The following is a 19,180-nucleotide window of genomic DNA, read 5'->3' as shown; positions in this document are numbered from 1 at the left end:
TATATATATATATATATATATATATATATATATATATATATATATATATATATATATATATATATATATATATACTAAATTGACTAAACAGAGAAATATATGTAATAAATATCTGGGAAAAAAAAAAATCAATTTATTTTGTTTAAACAGAAGGATGCAACAATTAGCACACACTCTATTGGTTCAAAAAAATTGTTGTTATGCTGGTTGAAAGTCTCTTCCCATCTCGACAGCAATCACTAAGTTAAGCGGTCTACATGTATTTACATGTATTTATAGGTATAAGGTCTGTGTAAGGCATAGGATCCCCTGTTCTGAAGACTATGATAAACATGTCCTGTCTGTCAACATATGTATTTGCATGCTCCATTACACAATTGCAGACCAAATGAGAATGGAAGGCGTTATTATTATTATATTATGCATTCAACCCTCCACCAACTCCATTTCTCATTGTGTCGCTGGTTAGCCTCTGTTCTGCCTGTGCAAGTTCATGTATTTTGGGGGAGGTAATTTGGAGAGTAATTTGCAGGGAGGGTGGAAGCTTATGCATTCAAAGTTAGCTTGCTATTGATTGCTAGCCTCTACGAAATCACCTACCCTACCTTCAAATTCAACAAATGTGTAACATTCTAGTACTTAATATGTCCTCTATAATTTTAGGTATCCTTTTCTGACCCGTCTTGGCATTGAGTATAAACATTCATGACAAATTGTCACTTCTATCCCTGTTTTACCCTCAGAAGCGTTTTCACCTGAATGTAATTGTGACCCTGAATGACAAAACCAGTCTTAGGATTGCATTGGTATATTTTTAGCAATAGCCAAAAGTACATTGTATGGGTTAAAACTATTGTCAAAAAATATATATATATTTTTTTTTGCACTCTAAGATTACAGATATTTAAATAGTTGCATATCGGCCACATGTCCTATCCTAACAAACCATACATACATCTTAATAAATTTGTTGAAAAATGCTTAACAATGCAGAGAATTAGGTGTATAAATGTATATGATAATCCAATCAACCTGCAGGGTGGGGCTTTTAATATATATATATATATATATATATATATATATATATATATATATATATATATATATATATATATATATATATATATATATATATATATAATTAATTAAAACAATTAAATTAAAAGTTAAAATTAAATTTATGCATTTAGCAGACGCTTTTATCCAAAGCGACTTACAGTGCATTCAGGCTATAATAACATTGTTACAATAAGCACTATGCAAATAAGAGATTCATTGTGCAGTGTAGAGATTTATTGATTTCACGGAACTTTGTGAGATCACGAAGAACTTGAGTGACAGTGTTTTAGTGATTATAAAGGGAGCAAGCTTTGCGCACTTAATTGGCTATAATCTCATCCTTTTATACTAAATGATGTAATAGTGTAAAAAGTAATAAAGAAATCGTAGGGAACTAAGAAGTCATTTTCATGGTGAAAAGGAGCAGTTAATATAACAATCAAAGCTTTTGACAGGGTTTGCATAAAATCGCGCGCGCACACACACGTGCTGTGCAGAACTGTCAGCGGTGAATACAGCTGCTGATGCAGGAAGACTCATGTGCTTCATTCTGCAGAGTTTACAGGAAGCTCCCTCCCACCACCAAACGCATTCTCGACTGACTCAGAGACAGACTCAGAGCTACTCCTTTCACTGTAAGTACAATTTATATAACGTGTTGCTTTTTTATTTGTTCTGTGTTCTGTGATGCATTTATTTTATGTGTGCGCAAAGAGCTCATCCTTGCGCTAAACAGATGTACAGCAAGAAACACGAGTCAGCTCATTGAAAAGGGCTAAGCTAGAGCTACAGGACAATCAGTCCAGAATGAAATAAACCATACGACAGCATTGTTGTACTAACTTATAAATCATGTTAATACGTATAGGGAACAATGTCAGCTTTGGCATTGCATTGATAATGGGTTTTAATTTATGCATACTTTCGTTAATGAACACCCTGAAAGAAGTAAACAAGAGTAAACGCTCGAGTTCTGCAGCAGGATCCCGGAAATTGAATCGATCTCTGACGTATCATGCAGTGTTGGGAGTAACTCATTACAAAAGTAATGCATTAACAGATAGCCAACGTTTTGCTGTAACGCAGGCAGTGTAAGCCATTACTAATTAATTTACAGTTATATTTTAACTCGGTACATGTTCAGTAATGCTTGCGTTTCAACACACTTTTAGCCCAAAATGTAAAAAAAAAAATGCAGCAAATAAGTTAGATTTCCTGTTCGTGATCAGTCAATAGCTGCGTGTGGTGTCCAAGTTTGGAAATAAAGACTACACGACAGCCTCTGATATATTTGTTTAGAAATTTAGAGGCGTGTTTAGGGCGGGGTTTACAGGTGTGCAGCAAGGATACTGGAATAACGCGATATGATCTCGGTCTCGGCCTCTGTGCTCGAGGTCCAAGGCTATTTCCTCCGCCCAGCTCGCTGTTATCCCCGGCTCGCACTGGCCAGTGGAAAAGCAGCTAATGAGTGAAGATGGCAGAAGCCATTCGCGAGAGGGACGTGTGCGCATCTTGTCATTTTGCATTTGCATATGCTATTAGAATTTGTTTTGTCTAATATAAATAAACCCAAGCTATTTACAGGTATGGCAATATAATCACTTTACCTCTACCATACTTGTAACAGACTTGGATCGTTTGTGATTCTGGCTGTCATCCTTTCTTGCACTGTCTTGAGCCTTTGCTTTGCCAATTAGCTATATTGTTATTAACCTGGATAGCCCACAGTCTTATCACATATCACACCATATTGCCCTCTACTAGATGTAAAATGCTCTGCAGTACATTTTGTCATTTAAGTTCTACTTTTGTATTTATTTGGTGAAAGTAACTCAAAAGTATCACAGGAGTCAGGTAACGCATTAACTCTGAGACAGTAATATTGTAAGGCAAGGAATTACGTTTAAATGACAGTAACAAGTAATCTATAATGTATTACCATTTGGAAGTAACACACAACACTGGACATATGCAAGATAAAAAGGACTGCTGGTACAAAGCTTTGGCAATGAACAGTTTGTTATGTTATTAGTTAAAAGGGCCACTGTTTACACTATTTTATCTGGTTTATTTCAGACATCTCTCAGATTCAACAAAATGCCTGGAAACCTCTTAAAAAATCCGAATGGAGATGGTAAATCGACATTTACACTACTATTCAAAAGGACGAATGTGTTTAAAAAAAAAAAAATCATATTTACATTTACATTTAGCAGACACTTTTATCCAAAGCGACTTACAAATGCTAAGCTAGAGAGAGGGTCAAATAAAAATGGAAGAGATGAGTTTTTAGTCGATTCTTGAAGATGGCTAAGGACTCAGCTGCTCGGATTGAGTTGGGCAGGTCTTTCCACCAGGGGGGAACATTAAATTTAAAAGTAAAAAAAAAAAGTGACTGTGCTTCTTTGGGATGGCAAAATCAAGCGACGTTCACTTGCAGAATGCAAGCTTCTAGAGGGCACATAAGTCTGAAGTAGTGAATTTTAGTGAATTAATTGTAATTGTAAAAGATTGATAGAACTGGCTGGAAGACCTGCCAAGAGGGCATTGCAATATAGTCCAACCTGGACAGAACAAGAGCTTGAACAAGGAGTTCAAGTTCAACATGTTCTGAAAGAAAGGGCTTGATCTTGATGTTGAAAAAAGCCAATCTGCAGGACTGGACAGTTTTAGCAATGTGGTCTGAGAAAGTCAGCTGATCATCAATCATAACTCCAATCACAACTTGATTAGCAAATATGCATAAAAGTAATCAAAAGTGACATTAAAAGTCATTTGTAATGTTAATGGTGTTTATTTCACAAACTTTTGAACAGCAGTGTACTATATATATAATAATAATAATACACATATATATATTTTTTTTAATTCTCCATCACAATTTTAGGTTTTAGATTCAGGGTAAATAACTAATCTAGCTCTCTAATTACTAACACAATTTTCTAATAAATGTGGCACTGTTTAAAACTGCTTATGCTTTTATATTAGAAGTCACTTTAGGTAATAAGCATCTGCTAATCTTGCTGGATCTGTCTTTTGATACCATTGATCACCAGATTCCACTGTCCACCCTCAGAAAGATGGGCATCTCTGGAACTGCAATCCTGTGGTTTAAGTCCTACCTCTCAGATAGATCCTTCAGGGGTGTCTTGGAGAGGGGAAGTTTCTAAGTCACAACTTCTTGCTACTGGGGTTCCTCAAGGCTCAGTGCTTGGACCACTTCTCTTCTTATTAGGACCTTATTAGGATTTGTCATTCAGAAGCATGGCTTTTCCAATCACTGCTATGCTGATGACACTCAAATCTACTTCTCATTCCAACCAGATGATCCGATGGTAGCTGCTCGCATTGCATCATGTCTGAGTGACACTTTTAGCTGGATGAATGACCATAAGCTCAACCTTACTAAGACAGATCCCATAATTTATTCACGACCACTCTATACAGCTGGGTTCATCAACCATAACTTTTTTCCAGTACACCCGGAAACCTAGGAGTTGTGATGAATCATCAGCTTCACAGACCATATTACTACAACGACCCAGTCCTGCAGATTTGCCTTATACAACATTAGGAAGATTGGATCCTTCCTATCAGAGCAAGCTACCCAACTTTTTCTCAAGCTCTTGTTCTCTCCAGACTGGACTATTGTACTGCTTTTCTGGCGGGCCTTCCTGCATGTACTATCAAGCCTCTACAACTGATCCAGAATGCAGCAGCGAGAATGGTCTTCAATTAGCCAAAAATAAGCTCACATTACTCCTCTCCTCATCAGGTTACACTGTCTACCAGTAGCAGCTCGCATCAAATTCAAGGTACTGATGCTTGCCTACAAGACGAACACTGGCACGGCACCAATATACCCACACTCACTAGTTCAAATTTATGTGCCCTCCAGAAGCTTGCGTTCTGCAAGGGAATGACACATTGTGGTGCCATCCCAACGAGGTTTAAAATCACTCTCATGGACCTTTTCCTGTACTGTGCCCACTGCCCAGCTGGTGGAATGACCTCCCAATCTCAATTCAAACAGCCAAGTCTAAACTCATTTTCAAAAAAAAAAAAAAACATCTAAAGACTAATCTTTTTCACCAGCACTTGATTAACTTATACTAGCACTTACCTTTTCTGGTCTATCCTATTTTTGGAAAAAAAAAAAACAACAACAAAAAACCTCAGCTACGGGTTCTGTGCTAGACTAACAGAGACTTGTCATGGCACTTGTATAATGTTGCTGTTCTCTCATTGGTCTGATTGCTTTTATTGTTCTCATTTGTAAGTCGCTTTGGATAAAAGTGTCTGCTAAATGATTAAATGTAAAGGCATTTTTGAAAGTAAAGTAATTCCATAGTTAATGTGTAGTTAAGTCAACTGCATGCATAACACAAAATAAAACAAAAAATACTGTTAAGATCAGTGGTAGGCAAGTTCGTTCATAGAGAGCCGCAGTCCTGCACAGTTCAGCTTCAACCATGAAAAAAAAAAAACCTTACCTGCCTGTAGCTTAGTAATCCTGAAGACATTGATGAGCTTGTTCAGGTGTGTTTGATTAGGGTTGAAGGGGAAATCTGTAGGTCTGCGGATCTCTAGGACCGAACTTGCCTACCCCTGATTTAGACGAAGTAGTAGTTAAAGATGAACTATATTGCCATTACATCAGCTCTCCTTTTGTTAAATAAAATGACTAGTAAAGTGCACCACATTAATACGTGGAAAACTTGTATCTTCACCAGAGGATTTGGAACATTGGGAGCTGACAGAGAATGGAGGCGATCAATGGGGGACAGGCGACATGCCAGAGGACAGTCGACACACTTTCAATAACGAATCAATCACTAAATACTTCTGCACCTCTTTTGAGTAAGGAAATAAATAGTAGACAGATGAGGTTGGGGAAAATAAGGCTGTTTTTTTTTTAAGAACTTGTTGAAAAAGGATCATTGTCTCTGTCTTTCACACTCCCTGCTTGTGTTTTAACATGTCTTCATTCATCATTTGTATATCTCTGTATTTCAGTGTGTATTTCTGCTCTGTTCCAGGCTGTGTATAAAGAGACAAGTGATTGACCTGCTGGCAGAGGGTTACGACCCTGAAAATTTAGATATAATACAGCCAGCGGTAAATGTGGAGGACTGGTAAGCCTTGATGATATGGACTTAATGGCACAAGTTTTGTTTCGTCACGTTGTACATTCAGTCATTTCTTTTGAATGTAGGTTCTCTAGCCGAACAGACTGTGGATGTATTTATATGCTCACTGTGACTCTGCTTGATGAACACCTAGAGGTCATAGAAGAATTTAAGCCAGAGGAAGTGACCATTGACCCTAATTGTGATGATTGCTCTTGGAAAAAGGTATGAGTGCAGTATCCAGTCCAGTTTTGTATAACACACCGACTTAACCTTTAACCCTAAACAGCCTATTGTATCATATTTGCAAGGTATCTAAATGATCAAAACTGAAAAATCTGTTGTACATGCTTTTAGTATAATTGTAAAAACAACCAACTTCAGGTCTTGATTCACATCTATTTGCTTTCAAAGCTTTTTGAAAAAGTGAACAAAAACTTTTTATTGTTAGTAATATTTAAAGATGAGCACTTATAGGAAAGAAGCAACTTCAGGTTTGCTTGATTATCCATACACATATAATTAGAAAAATCATGTTAAAATGTGAGTTTCAAATAGGATCATCAGGTTTTAAAGGATGATTGTTCTCTCAATCGTCATTGTATTGCAATGCATTCTATCTTTTGAAAACGTATTTGATCATAAAACTAAGTATTTAAATATCATCTTAAAAATACATATTTGGAGGGTTAGATTGACAACTGATATTTATAAGCATTTTATGTAGAATAAAAAAATATTTAGACTGTAGTACTTTTACAAATACAAGTTGTTCTGAAGGTCCAGAATTTATCAAAAGTTGAGCAATTTTTAATAAAACTGCTGTCATATTCAACATTGCTGTTTTTAAAGCAGCGGTAGGTAACTTTTGACGCTCTAGCGGTTAATAAACAGAACTGCTTACGTTTTGCGGAAGAACATCGTAGCCGGAACTACTTCTCTCTGTTTATGTCTATGAAGAATCACAAAGGTACTGGGTTACTCCGCCGCGGTACACCCGAAGCAATCTAAAATAGTCCGAATATAAACACTTATTATAGGTGCACCCTAGTGATTCAGGACAAGCTAAAAACACGGTTTGGAAAATGGATTCATTGTGTTCTCGCTTATTATATAAATTTTTCTACATTTTGAACACAAACAAAGTTACGGACCGCAGCTCTGATTGGTTGATTTCTTACTGGGAGCAGTCTGTAACTGCAACTGGCAATAGGACACTGGGGGGAGCCAGAGGAGCTTGATTTTTTTCACAGATTATCTGTCTCATATTCTACTGTCAGGACATAATGACAGGTTTGACAAATATGTAAAAAATATATTTTGTATTAAAGTTCCCTACTGTAGCTTCAAGTCACTTATTTGTATGGTAGAAAACAAAATAATCTTAAATCACAATTAAGACTTTAGAAACTCTTAGAAAACAGAATTATTTTGAGTTTACATGTGCTAACTTGGAGTAGTCAACAGAGTGCTCAAAAAATCTATAGAAAATAAAACGTTTTATTACATCAGAAATTCTATGGTAATATAAAGATGTTTAAGACACTAAATGTCCCTATGGACAAAGCTGGCAGCCTTATTTCTAATATTAAAATATGTTGTACCAGAAAACCTTTGAGGTTGTTGAAGAAAAATGAAAAAGCACCATAACATAAAATGTTTTGATCAGAGCAACTGAGAAAAACTTGCAACGCACAGCTAAAATCTTGCAAGATGACCTAATGTAAAGTGGAAAAACATTTCAATACAGAGTATAAGAAGAACACTTGACAAGTATGGCCTTCATGTTGGGGCCATATGTTCGTTGTCACTCCTGACCAAGAAGAATGTAAAAGGTGGATCTGAACCTGTGGAGTTCTAGAAGAATGATTTAAGTGATGTGACCAAATTTTACATTTTTGGACCACTGGATTAGCAGTATATTTGGTATAAAGAAGGCCAAACTTACAAGCAGAAGAATGCAATATCCATGGTCAAACGTGCACCCCAGTTTTGTTATGGGGTGCTCTGCTGTTGGAGGACATGGAAAACTGAATGAAGTACATCATAGATTCTTTGAAGTACAGGTGCTTCTCAACAAATTAGAATGTCATGGAAAAGTTAATTTATTTCAGTAATTCAACTCAAATTGTTATACTCATGTATGAAATAAGACTGAAGTAGTTTACATCTTTGGTTCTTTTATTTGTGATGATTTTCACTCACATTTAACAAAAACCCACCAATTCAACAAATTATAATATGGTGACATGCCAATCAGCTAATCAACTCAAAGTTTCCTGAGCCTTCAAAATGGTCTCTCAGTTTGGTTCACTAGGCTACACGATCATGGGGAAGACTGCTGATCTGACAGTTGTCCAGAAGACAATCATTGACACCCTTCACAAGGAGGGTAAGCCACAAACATTCATAGCCAAAGAAGCTGGCTGTTCACAGAGTGCTGTATCCAAGCAAGTTAACAGAAAGTTGAGTGAAAAAAAAAAGTGTGGAAGAAAAAGGTGCACAACAAACAGAGAGAACGGCAGACTTATGAGGATTGTCAAGCAAAATCAGTTCAAGAATTTGAGTGAACTTCATAAGGAATAGACTGAGGCTGGGATCAAGGCATCAAGAGCCACCACACACAGAAGTGTCAAGGAATTTGCTGAACCACAGACAACGGCAGTTGGGCTAAGGAGAAGAAGAACTGGACTGTTGCACAGTTATCCAAAATTCTCTGTTTAGATGAGAGCAAGTTTTGTATTTCATTTGGAAACTAAGTTCCTAGAGTCTGGAGGAAGGGTGGAGAAGCTCATAGCCCAAGTTGTTTGAAGGCCAGTGTTAAGTTTCCACAGTCTGTGGTGATTTGGGGTGCATTGTCATCTGCTGGTGTTGGTCCATTGTGTTTTTTGAAAACCAATGTCACTGCACCCGTTTACCAAGAAATTTTAGAGCACTTCATGCTTCCTTCTGCTGACCAGCTTTATAAAGATTTGGCACCTGCCCACTCTGCCAAAAGCACCAAAAGTTGGTTAAATGAACATGGTGTTGGCGTGCTTGACTGGCCAGCAAACTGACCAGACCTGAACCCCAGAGAGAATCTATGGGCTGTTGTCAAGAGGAAAATAAGAACCAAGAGACCAAAAAATGCAGGTGAGCTGAAGGCCACTGTCAAAGAAACCTGGACTTCCAGACCACCTCAGCACTGCCACAAACTGATCACCTCCATACCACGCCGAATTGAGGCAGTAATTAAAGCTAAAGGAGTCCCTACCAAGTATTGAATACATGTACAGTAAATGAACATACTTTCCAGAAGGCCAACAATTCACTAAAAAGTTTTTATTTTATTTTATTGGTCTTATGAAGTATTCTAATTTGTTGAGATGGTGAATTGGTGTTTTTTTTTTTTTTTTTTTCATCACAATTAAAAGTACAAAAACTTAGACTACTTTAGTCTGTGTGCACTAAATTTATTTAATACAAGTTTCACAATTTGAATTAAATTACTGAAATGAATTAACTTTTCCAAACATTCTAATTTATTGAAAAGCACCTGTATCAGGCCATGTTGGCAAGAATTGTGATGCCTTCAGTGCAGAGACTGAAGCTTGATTTGACTTTCCTTTAGAACAGTAATACAAAGTATAGATCCAAATCTACCATTAATGCTTGTTTGATGAATCCGTCATAGACTGTTTTTGAGTGGCCTGTTCAGTCTAAGGATTTATATTGCATTAAAAATATCCGGAGTAATTTGAAAAAAAAAGCAGTGGTAATGTGAAAAACAAAGACTATCAGTGATCTGGAAGCTTTTTCAAGCAAAGAATGAGCCAAGATTGCAGCAGACAGGTGACAGAAGCTCTAAAGAACTCTCAGAGTTTATTGGAGGTTATAAAGAACAAAAGATTTGAACCAAATTTGCCTTTTGGGGGTTTCTTAATTTGATACATGAATGATTCATCCATTTTATTTTCTAAGAATTACTCGCGTGCATTGATAATATTTTTCTTATAGTTTACTGATTCCTTTGTTGAATTGTTGTCATAAAATGTTCGACAGCGAAATGCCTTGCAGGTCAAGGGTGATGAATAAGTTTTATTGCAGCATTGTGTGTTTGTGTGTGTCAGGTTTTACAGATGAAGAACTTAATAGCGAAATAAAAAAACTAGTGCTGTCAGACGATTAATCGCACCCAAAAAAAGTTTTTGTTTACATAATATTGTGTGTACTGTACATATTAAACACTTACAGTATATACTTTGAAAATTTATTTACATGCCTATAATCATATTCATATAATTTATTCAATATATAAATATATTAAATGTAGAAACATAAAAAAAAAATTCTGAAATGTATACATGCATCTGTGTGTATTTAAAGGAACACTCCACCGTTTTTTGAAATAGGGCTTATTCACATTATTTCCTACATTTAGCTAGGTGGGCAAATGCATTTTTGTGTCAGTGCATGCATTGTTTTAGTTTGACTGGGTCGGCGTTAGCTTAGCTTAGCACAATGAATGGAATCCTTTGTTGCCAGCTAGCATGGCCTGAGTAAAAGTGATCAAAAAAATAAAAAAAACCCACCTAATTACTTCTTGTGGACTGCGTATTCACAACGAGTACAAATAGCGATCCAGATTAACACTAGGCGATTTCCTAGGCAGATATTGGCTTGGGACTATATTATGGGGAAGCACAGGCGAAGCACTGCTGCTTAGGCGAAGCACTGCTACTTCGGCGCAGAGATATCACGCAACACATGAAATCCCACGACTTCCGTCAACATACCGGTATGAATAGTAGCTGCCTGGCTATTTTCCTTACAGTACACGAATGGCGATGAACATGGCTGATTTTGAGAGAGACGAAGAGGGTGACTTCTCAGACAGCCAAGAACCAGAACCATACCTATTTGAACCAGAGTTTACAGAAGACGAGCTGCGTGCTTTGGAAATAGAACGACAGTAGGAGACTGCGGTCAAGCCAGCCGTACTTCAGAAAAACACCGTCAAGCCAGCCGCGAGTGAAATTTATATGCGCGTGTATTAGTTGCGATCGCTCAACAGCCTGAGGACGTGAGGATGAGAGCCAACATGAACTGGTGGTGTGAATGTGGGGGAATATGCCAATCTATGCCGACGGAAATAGAGTGTCTTTGCTGTAGAGAGTGGGACATGTTTTTGCCATTGATGAGCAGGCTCAACACGTCAGATCAAGATGAGCGTGCCCGAAGTTGTGTCACATCTACAGAGGATTTCACGGCGCTGATCCATTCTGCAGTACTCGATTTTTTTTTCCGGTGTGACAAAGTGAACTGGAAAAAACGCCCCACGCCGAATGGACCAAATGGACAGCTGTCCACAGAGTAAGTGATTATTTTAATCATGACGCATGTATAGATCGACCCATATTATACCTGTATTCACATAGAGTTGATGTTTTCATGTGTTGCGTGATATCTCTGCGCCGAAGTAGCAGTGCTTTCTTCTGTGCTTCCCCATAATATAGTTCCAAGTCAATATCTGCCTAGGAAATCGCCTAGTGTTAATCTGGATCGCTATTTGTACTCGTTGTGAATACGCAGGCCACAAGAAGTAATTAGGTGGGTTTTTTTTATTTTTTTGATCACTTTTACTCAGGCCATGCTAGCTGGCAACAAAGGATTCCATTCATTGTGCTAAGCTAAGCTAACGCTGACCCAGTCAAACTAAAACAATGCATGCACTGACACAAAAATGCATTTGCCCACCTATCTAAATGTAGGAAGTAATGTGAATAAGCCCTATTTCAAAAAAAGGTGGAGTGTTCCTTTAAATATACATAATAAATATATAGAGTACACGCATGTATATTATGTAAACAAATACTTTTTGGGGGGATGCGATTAATTGTTTGACAGCACTAAAAACCAACAAACAAAAGAGATGCAAACTGCTATCTCAGTTTTGGTCATGGAAACTTGTACTTCTGTTATAGGTGAGCCACACTTTCACAGATTATGGTCCGGGCCTTCGCTTCATCGCTTTTCAACACGGCGGTAAAGACACCAAGTATTGGAAGGGCCGGTATGGAGTGAGAGTGACTGGAAGCTCTGTTACATTAGATATCTAAACAAAATCATAATTATTTAAAAAAGAACAGATGTATTTTCTCGCAGCTTGCTTTTAGTTTTGCACATACAGATCTAGGTGTAATAGTAACTAAATATACAGCTGAAGGTGTACATGTAATGCTAGGCCTTAAAAAGCATCTCATCGGATATATACATACATATATACATATATATATATATATATATATATATATATATATATATATATATTATGGTTTCCATTTCTGTTCAACCACTAACTACATCTATATGCCCCTGGAAGCTATGAATTTAGATGCCTTACATTAACAATGCACTTCTATTGAAGTTTCTATATGCAATAGATCTTCAGTTAGCACAATTTCCTTATGTGTAATGCTGTACAAATATGTCTGTATCATGCACACTTAAAAATAAATGGAGTGACAAAACATGATCCGTTTTAGACTTTCCTTCATCAAACAATATATTGCATTTATATTTTTGCACCAAAACATTTGCTCTTCTGTGATTGTCCTTTTTCGTCTGACTGCAAGCGAACTTGTTCAGGTTAAATGAAGACTGTATTTGAACTACCATTCAGAAGTTAAGGGTTGGGGAGAGTTTTTAAATGTTTTTGGAAGAAATCTCTTATGCTCATCAAGGCTGCATTTATTTAATCAGGAATGCTGTAAACGTGTCATGTTTTTATTATTACAAGTTATTATTAAAACTGAATACATTTTAAAATGTAACTTATTCCTGTGATACAAAGCTGAATTTTTAGCATCAGTCCTCCAGTCTTCAGCATCACATGAAATCATTCTAATATGCTGATTTGTTGCTCAGCAAACATTTATCATCCATGTTAAGGTTAGGGTTAGATATAATACATTTAAATAAATACATTTTAAACCAAAAGAATAACAACTGTATCTTAATTTCCTTCAGTCAACAGGTCACAAATTGTCTAAAATAGCTTTGTGCAATCATAGATAATGTAATACTTGTTCAGGACAATAATGCCATATAAAACATCATAATTAACAATGACAGTGAATATAAAACTGAACCGACCTATAGAGTGAGTGTCTTTTCACAGGGAGATGCTCTGATAAACAAATGCATTATGACATTTTTGGTTTTGTATATACTGACCAACTTTTACGATGTGATTGTACACTCAGATTCAAGTAGTGTGTGTGTGTGTGTGTGTGTGTGTGCATAAGTCGCCACCGAATACATTTTGGTATAAATTTCAAGGGATGATTATCAAATGGTGTACAATAATACAAAAAAATAAGAGTAACATCATGACATAACCCTAACCGATGTATGTTAGCCCTGACATGAGTTTTTCTCATTCGGCTTGTGATTGCATCTGCTTGCAAAAGGCCTCAAACTGCTGCTGTTCAAGTTCAGTCATGACTTTGTTCAGGGCATAAATCTGTAACACACCAAAAACAGAGAACAAACAAACTGAGATGAATTGATCTGAACTGAAACGGAAATAAACTAAATCTGAAGATGTTTAGCATTTAAAATAAAGAAATGACAAAGTGAACATTAACGATTTAAATTAAATAATGCAAGTAAATGAGTAATTGAACATACTGATCATGCAACTTTGTACAGGTGATTACAATGATTTCTGAAGGATCACATTACACTGAAGACTGGAGTAATGATGCTGAAAATTCAGTTTTGCATCACAGGAATAAATTACATTATAAAGTAATGTAAATCGTTCAAACAGATCTTTGAAATGGTAATAATATTTCACAAATATGGCTGTTTTTTTGTATCAAATAAATGCAAAATGCAATGTGACCTCTGCTCTTTGTCTCTGCTTTAGCTCCTGCTGGGCTGATTTCTGTTTGGTTCGGTCTCCACGGGTCGGTGTTTGCTGCTTCTGTTTGTCTTTTCGACATGCTGGCTCCATTTTAGGAAGAGATCAGTCCAGATGATAATTTCACTGAAATAAAAACTGGTTACTGAAGCCACACATTCAAACAGCTAATAATATGACGTACATTACATCAGAGATTGTCAATCTTTTAGATGCCACATATACATTTAATGATCTACAAGGGACTCCTATCCTCAAATTTAAAAGCATTTATATAGTTTATTGTATAAAAAGCCAATTTATACTGTGAAGAACTAACACTATTATGTCACACACACACACACACAAAATATTTTAGGAAAAGTTTACTCATTTTAGCACTGTACATGTACTTTTTATTCACTCATATCTAAATAACTTTTATTTGTTTACTTATTTATTTCTATTATTTAATATTTTTAGTCTCCTTATATATGTACAGTTTTTCTCCTTTCCACGAACTAGCATCCCCTGGGTTTTTGTCAGTTTAAAACATCTGGAACAGTTTATTAAATAAAACCATACGTGAAAGATTCCTTTTCGTTATTTTTTCAGATTAATTTAGTTAAACGTTAAACCTAATTCACTTTTTTCAGAATAGTAATCCTGTCTGTTTATTAGCATAGCGCGTAATGTTAAAACCCGTCACAAAGGACTAAAGTTATCCATTATCACACAACAAACTTAATCTGAAGACTATAAGACATGTAAACAAACGAAAGCAATAATAAGGCTACTAAGTCTCACCTTATGATTTCTGACGAAAACAATCAACAAACGAAGATGAAGCTAGTACGGTTTAGCAGGCTTGTGGTGTCACTGATATATAAACCCGGATAGAGAGAGTGTTCTCTGCTAGAAGGTTCCTATTAACGTTGCGTTCAGATAAAATCGACGGGAGCTAAAAGGTATCATGTTTAGTGAAACGTACAATTAATTTAATTTATTGAACTTGTAAGTGCATCCTATTTAGGTGTAATACTACTTTAGTGTTGTATAATCAGCTGGAACATGTGTGACAACTAGCCCCGGTCTCTCTTAGTACATGAAACAAAGAAGCGTAAAAATCCATAAAACCCCTTATAAAATATAAACGGATAATAACGCACGGTGTCATAATAATAGTTGATTTATTTTTTATTTATTTATTTTTTTTTCAGCATTTGTTGCTTGCAAAACTAAAGGCAAACACAAGAGGTCGCTCTTATACAGCTATTGAAGATTGAGACCGACTGATACTATTGCTAACACCTGATTTATGGTATTTCAGTACAATAATTTATCTTGTTTGTGTGCATTACATGAAATTAACCATAGGATATTTTTTCATTTTGTAACAACTGGACAGATTGAGTTACTTCAGTATCTAGAGACCAACATTTCACATATATATTTCTCACATACCAGCCCCGAATGTGCTAAATCATTCAGAACTAGTAATAAAAACATTTCCCTCTAGTTTTGACCTCCCTGCCACTTTGGAATTTAAATGTATTCCAGTGTTTCTATTAAGTTACTTGTGTGAAATAATTCAAAAGCTCAGTTTGTTCTTTTTAAGGAATATTTTTTTCCTCCCAGAGCAGGCCTGTCACAAATGCTGCGCTGGCAGTTATTGTTATCCTCATGTATCAGATGTCAAAAAAACTCATATGTCACCAGAAAAACTGAAATCTGTATGTAGAGGTGTCAGATTGTCAGACACCAATGGACCACCTATGGAAAAAAACTGCTAAAAGCTCTCGGCGAAGTCCTACAGATCATCATTTACGTAAATATTGGTTAATCCGATACCTGGCAGAGCCTGATGAGCCATAAAAATGTCAAAGAGACTATAAACTATCCCGTTTGGATCGTCTCATTAGAGTAACAGAAGACTCGTATAATTGTAAAAATGCCCCAAAACAAGACATGTGTGTCATTGACTTCAGTTTTGACCATATATGATGCTGTACTTTTACGAACCCTCACTTGACACTCATATAGCTGTCCTCAAGTTTATGCCCTTTGGCACCGCTGTGCCACATGAAATTTATCATGGCACATTCCGATGTGTTTTCCTGGATTCCTTCCCCAACACAGGAGAGCTCTCACTCCGTAATAATATCCAAGGAAGAACAACTGATCCTAAATGCAACAGACCCCCTCCGACAGATTTTCCACTCAGTCTTAACCCGACCTTTAGCGCCCTAGGAAAAGCTGGCATGCACGAGGGAGTTCCCATGAGCCACTGCCACAGTCTGCGGAAAAGCCAGCCTGAACAAACTGAATGCGGTGGGTCGGGAGGGGTGCCGTGAGCCTGTGACGGCAGATTGTTGTCAGATGCATAAGACTGAGGAGCTTTGCCCACTGCTTTTGAACGTGTGTTCTTCCCTAATACCAGCACACCTCATTGACTGGAGCAGTAACTCAAAGTAATTTGTCTGTTATCGAGACATTCTTTCACTCCAGAGCGCAGTTCATCAGACAGATGCATGGGATTACATCTACAGAGGTAATGAGTCAAGATAGCAGTGGAAAGCTGCTTGTACAGGCCTACATAAAGGGTATAACTTGAAACTTTTGTGATGTAAACACTGTAGGCCTACAGCTTTTCAACACTACAAAAGTTTGGACACATTTGATACTTTATGTAAAGGTTTATTCTCAAATGCATAACATGTATCATATGTAAAAAAAAAAATAATAATAATAAAAAGAAAGAAAAGAAAAAACTTTCAACTCTCAGGCATAAGCTAGGAGTCCTATGATAATTTCATTATTTATGTATTCATAATTTCACTACCCCCGAATCTTATTTAAATGGTTTTCAAGGCTGTAAATAGATATATGCACATTTTATTAAGAAAATTTCTTTTTTGGTCAAGTTTTTATAAATCATATAACTTGCATTACAATAAATTATAGATTCTCAGGCAAAATGTGATGCATTTTTAAACTGCTAATTTCAAACCATTACGCTAATAATTAATTTTGATTAATTATGACAGGAGTTGTAATACATTTTAGCATTCCCAGTTTTTTTAATGTTTAAAGAAAATACATTTCTAACATTAATATATATATATATATATATATATATATATATATATATATATATATATATATATATATATATATAAACCCTAAAAAGATACTTTTTAAAATGCTGTACATTTTTGTTATAATTTTGTTCATAATTGTTAAATCATATTTTTTTAAATATATCTATAAAGGGGTGATTGGATGCAATTTAAATTTTTTCTTTCTCTTTGGAGTGTTACAAGCTCTTATTGCATAAAGAAGATCTGTACAGTGGAAAAGACTAAAGTCTCAAATCCAAAGAGATATTTTTTATAAAAGTTAGGGGTCAACCACGCCCCCCTAAAATGCCTTTGTTTAAACACGCCCCCACATTTCTAAGTCACTATAAGAAATGCTTAACCTTCATTCTCGCGGTTGCTGCCGCAGCCATGTCATGGAGACTCGGTGTGTTTCATTGTGAAAGGGAAACTACTTTGTTTGGCCTTATAAAAGAGGACACAACTAGAAATCAGTGATTAAGTTGTATTTACAAACACTGTTCCAGAACAGTTCAACATAAATATTTGTGTGTGCAGTACATTTTATGGAAGACTGTTTCCTGATCCTGGGAGAGTAGACTACAATGCCGTCTGTTCTGACTCACAGTCTGTAAATACATTTACATATTTACAGGATTTGCCACTGAATATTCAAACACAAGTTTTGAGCAGTGTAGAGTAGCACTTTTTTGTCGTTTCTCAGATCACAAATGCAGATAATGGTTTAATGTTTATGCGACGCGATGCAATGCAATGCGTAAAAAGACACTATAAGTCAGTGGTTCTCAATTCTAGTCATTTTTTATGTTTCTCTTATGGCTTCAGACATTTGCTCTGTTCGAACATAAGTGCTCTGCAAAGTGTACATCACAGGATATTCCTTCATTATTCCAGTTCGAAACAAACGTATATGTTCCATTCAAAGTGCATTGAAGTGTGTGAGACGTGAATTTAAATTGTATTTATTTTCCAAGGTATATGATGTCACACTTGTCTGTGTGTGAAGACGTTGAGCAGCATAAATCCATGAATGAATGTTCAGAAGTGAGGTAAACTTGAACAGATTTCCCCTGCTTAGGGAGTGGGGAGCAATGAACACTGTGTAGGGACCATATCAATGGGAACACAGTTAATGCATGGAGCTCACGTCTAATGAGTTGATTATCTGAATCAGGTGTGTTAACAAAGAGAGACATACAATATGTGCAGAGCAGTGGGGTCACTGGTGTTGTCATTATAATCCCTAATTATGTCCCTACTGGCTGCAAAAAATGCCTCATTTATAATGGTTTTTAATGTTTGTCTTTTATAGTAAGGGGCATAACATTTCCGTCACACACTTGAGGTATTCTGCCAATCACAACACACTGAATATATGGCCAATCACAGCATATCTCACTTGTTTCAGCTTAGAGGGGCATAGAGGAAAATAATGTACAGTATGTGGAAAATAATGTTTTTTCTAACCTTAAACTGTGTAAACACGTTTCATTACACCAATTACACAAAATAATGTTCTTTTTAGCAACATCACATGACCCCTTTAAATATTACTATTTATACACACAACATGAAGTGGAAACAGAACTGCACTTTCTAACAACATGCCCTAATTATACACACATTAGGGAAAAAAATCTTCCCCCAATTCACAAACCAGCACAAAGACTTCAACCGGAGACAACAAAAGGACAAACTGCCATACATTCTGGGAGAAACCTCAACAAGCTCTAACCTCGCTTCAAGGTGCGTCAAGTCCTGCCATGATAAAAGGACAAGCTGTAGAACAGAACCACATCCAGTGGTACACATCCAAGTAACATCCAGAAGAAAACATTGTAAAACACACATAGACTGATGTGACGGGATCCAGTCCTTCTCCTGTCTCTTAGAATTTTTATTAGTACTTTTGTTTTACTATAGACTGTATATGCGATATACTTCTATTCTTATGTATATTTGTGTTAAATTTTTATTTAAATGTTTTT

At 36.2% G+C, this 19,180-nt stretch overlaps 2 protein-coding genes across 2 annotated transcripts; one reads left to right on the top strand and one right to left on the bottom strand.

The window, feature by feature from the left end:
- Window positions 1-1,566: 1,566 nt before the first annotated feature.
- Window positions 1,567-12,702, top strand: LOC113110865 (F-box only protein 2-like). Its single transcript, XM_026275102.1, has 6 exons — window positions 1,567-1,694; window positions 3,136-3,193; window positions 5,793-5,919; window positions 6,099-6,194; window positions 6,275-6,413; window positions 12,152-12,702. Exons 2-6 carry the CDS (start codon window positions 3,157-3,159, stop codon window positions 12,284-12,286), a joined length of 534 nt encoding a protein of 177 aa, XP_026130887.1. The 5' UTR covers window positions 1,567-1,694; window positions 3,136-3,156; the 3' UTR covers window positions 12,287-12,702.
- Window positions 12,703-12,987: 285 nt separating this feature from the next.
- Window positions 12,988-14,984, bottom strand: LOC113110863 (small vasohibin-binding protein). Its single transcript, XM_026275101.1, has 3 exons — window positions 14,881-14,984; window positions 14,077-14,220; window positions 12,988-13,692 (listed from the first exon to the last, which is right to left on the bottom strand). Exons 2-3 carry the CDS (start codon window positions 14,185-14,187, stop codon window positions 13,606-13,608), a joined length of 198 nt encoding a protein of 65 aa, XP_026130886.1. The 5' UTR covers window positions 14,188-14,220; window positions 14,881-14,984; the 3' UTR covers window positions 12,988-13,605.
- Window positions 14,985-19,180: the final 4,196 nt, after the last annotated feature.

This window comes from Carassius auratus, chromosome 11 (genome assembly GCF_003368295.1).
Source record: "Carassius auratus strain Wakin chromosome 11, ASM336829v1, whole genome shotgun sequence".
In the NCBI taxonomy this organism is placed as follows: Eukaryota; Metazoa; Chordata; class Actinopteri; order Cypriniformes; family Cyprinidae; genus Carassius; species Carassius auratus.
This window is presented reverse-complemented; position numbering and strand designations above follow the sequence as displayed.

Excerpts from the sequence above, each read along its gene's own strand:
- LOC113110865 (XM_026275102.1), top strand. The coding sequence starts at position 3,157 with ATGCCTGGAAACCTCTTAAAAAATCCGAATGGAGATG. Across the intron at positions 3,194-5,792 it reads AAAAAATCCGAATGGAGATG|AGGATTTGGAACATTGGGAG; the intron begins GTAAATCGACAT and ends TATCTTCACCAG. Across the intron at positions 6,195-6,274 it reads GCGGTAAATGTGGAGGACTG|GTTCTCTAGCCGAACAGACT; the intron begins GTAAGCCTTGAT and ends TTTTGAATGTAG.
- LOC113110863 (XM_026275101.1), bottom strand. The coding sequence starts at position 14,187 with ATGGAGCCAGCATGTCGAAAAGACAAACAGAAGCAGCAAACACCGACC. Across the intron at positions 13,693-14,076 it reads AGCAGAGACAAAGAGCAGAG|ATTTATGCCCTGAACAAAGT; the intron begins GTCACATTGCAT and ends GGTGTGTTACAG.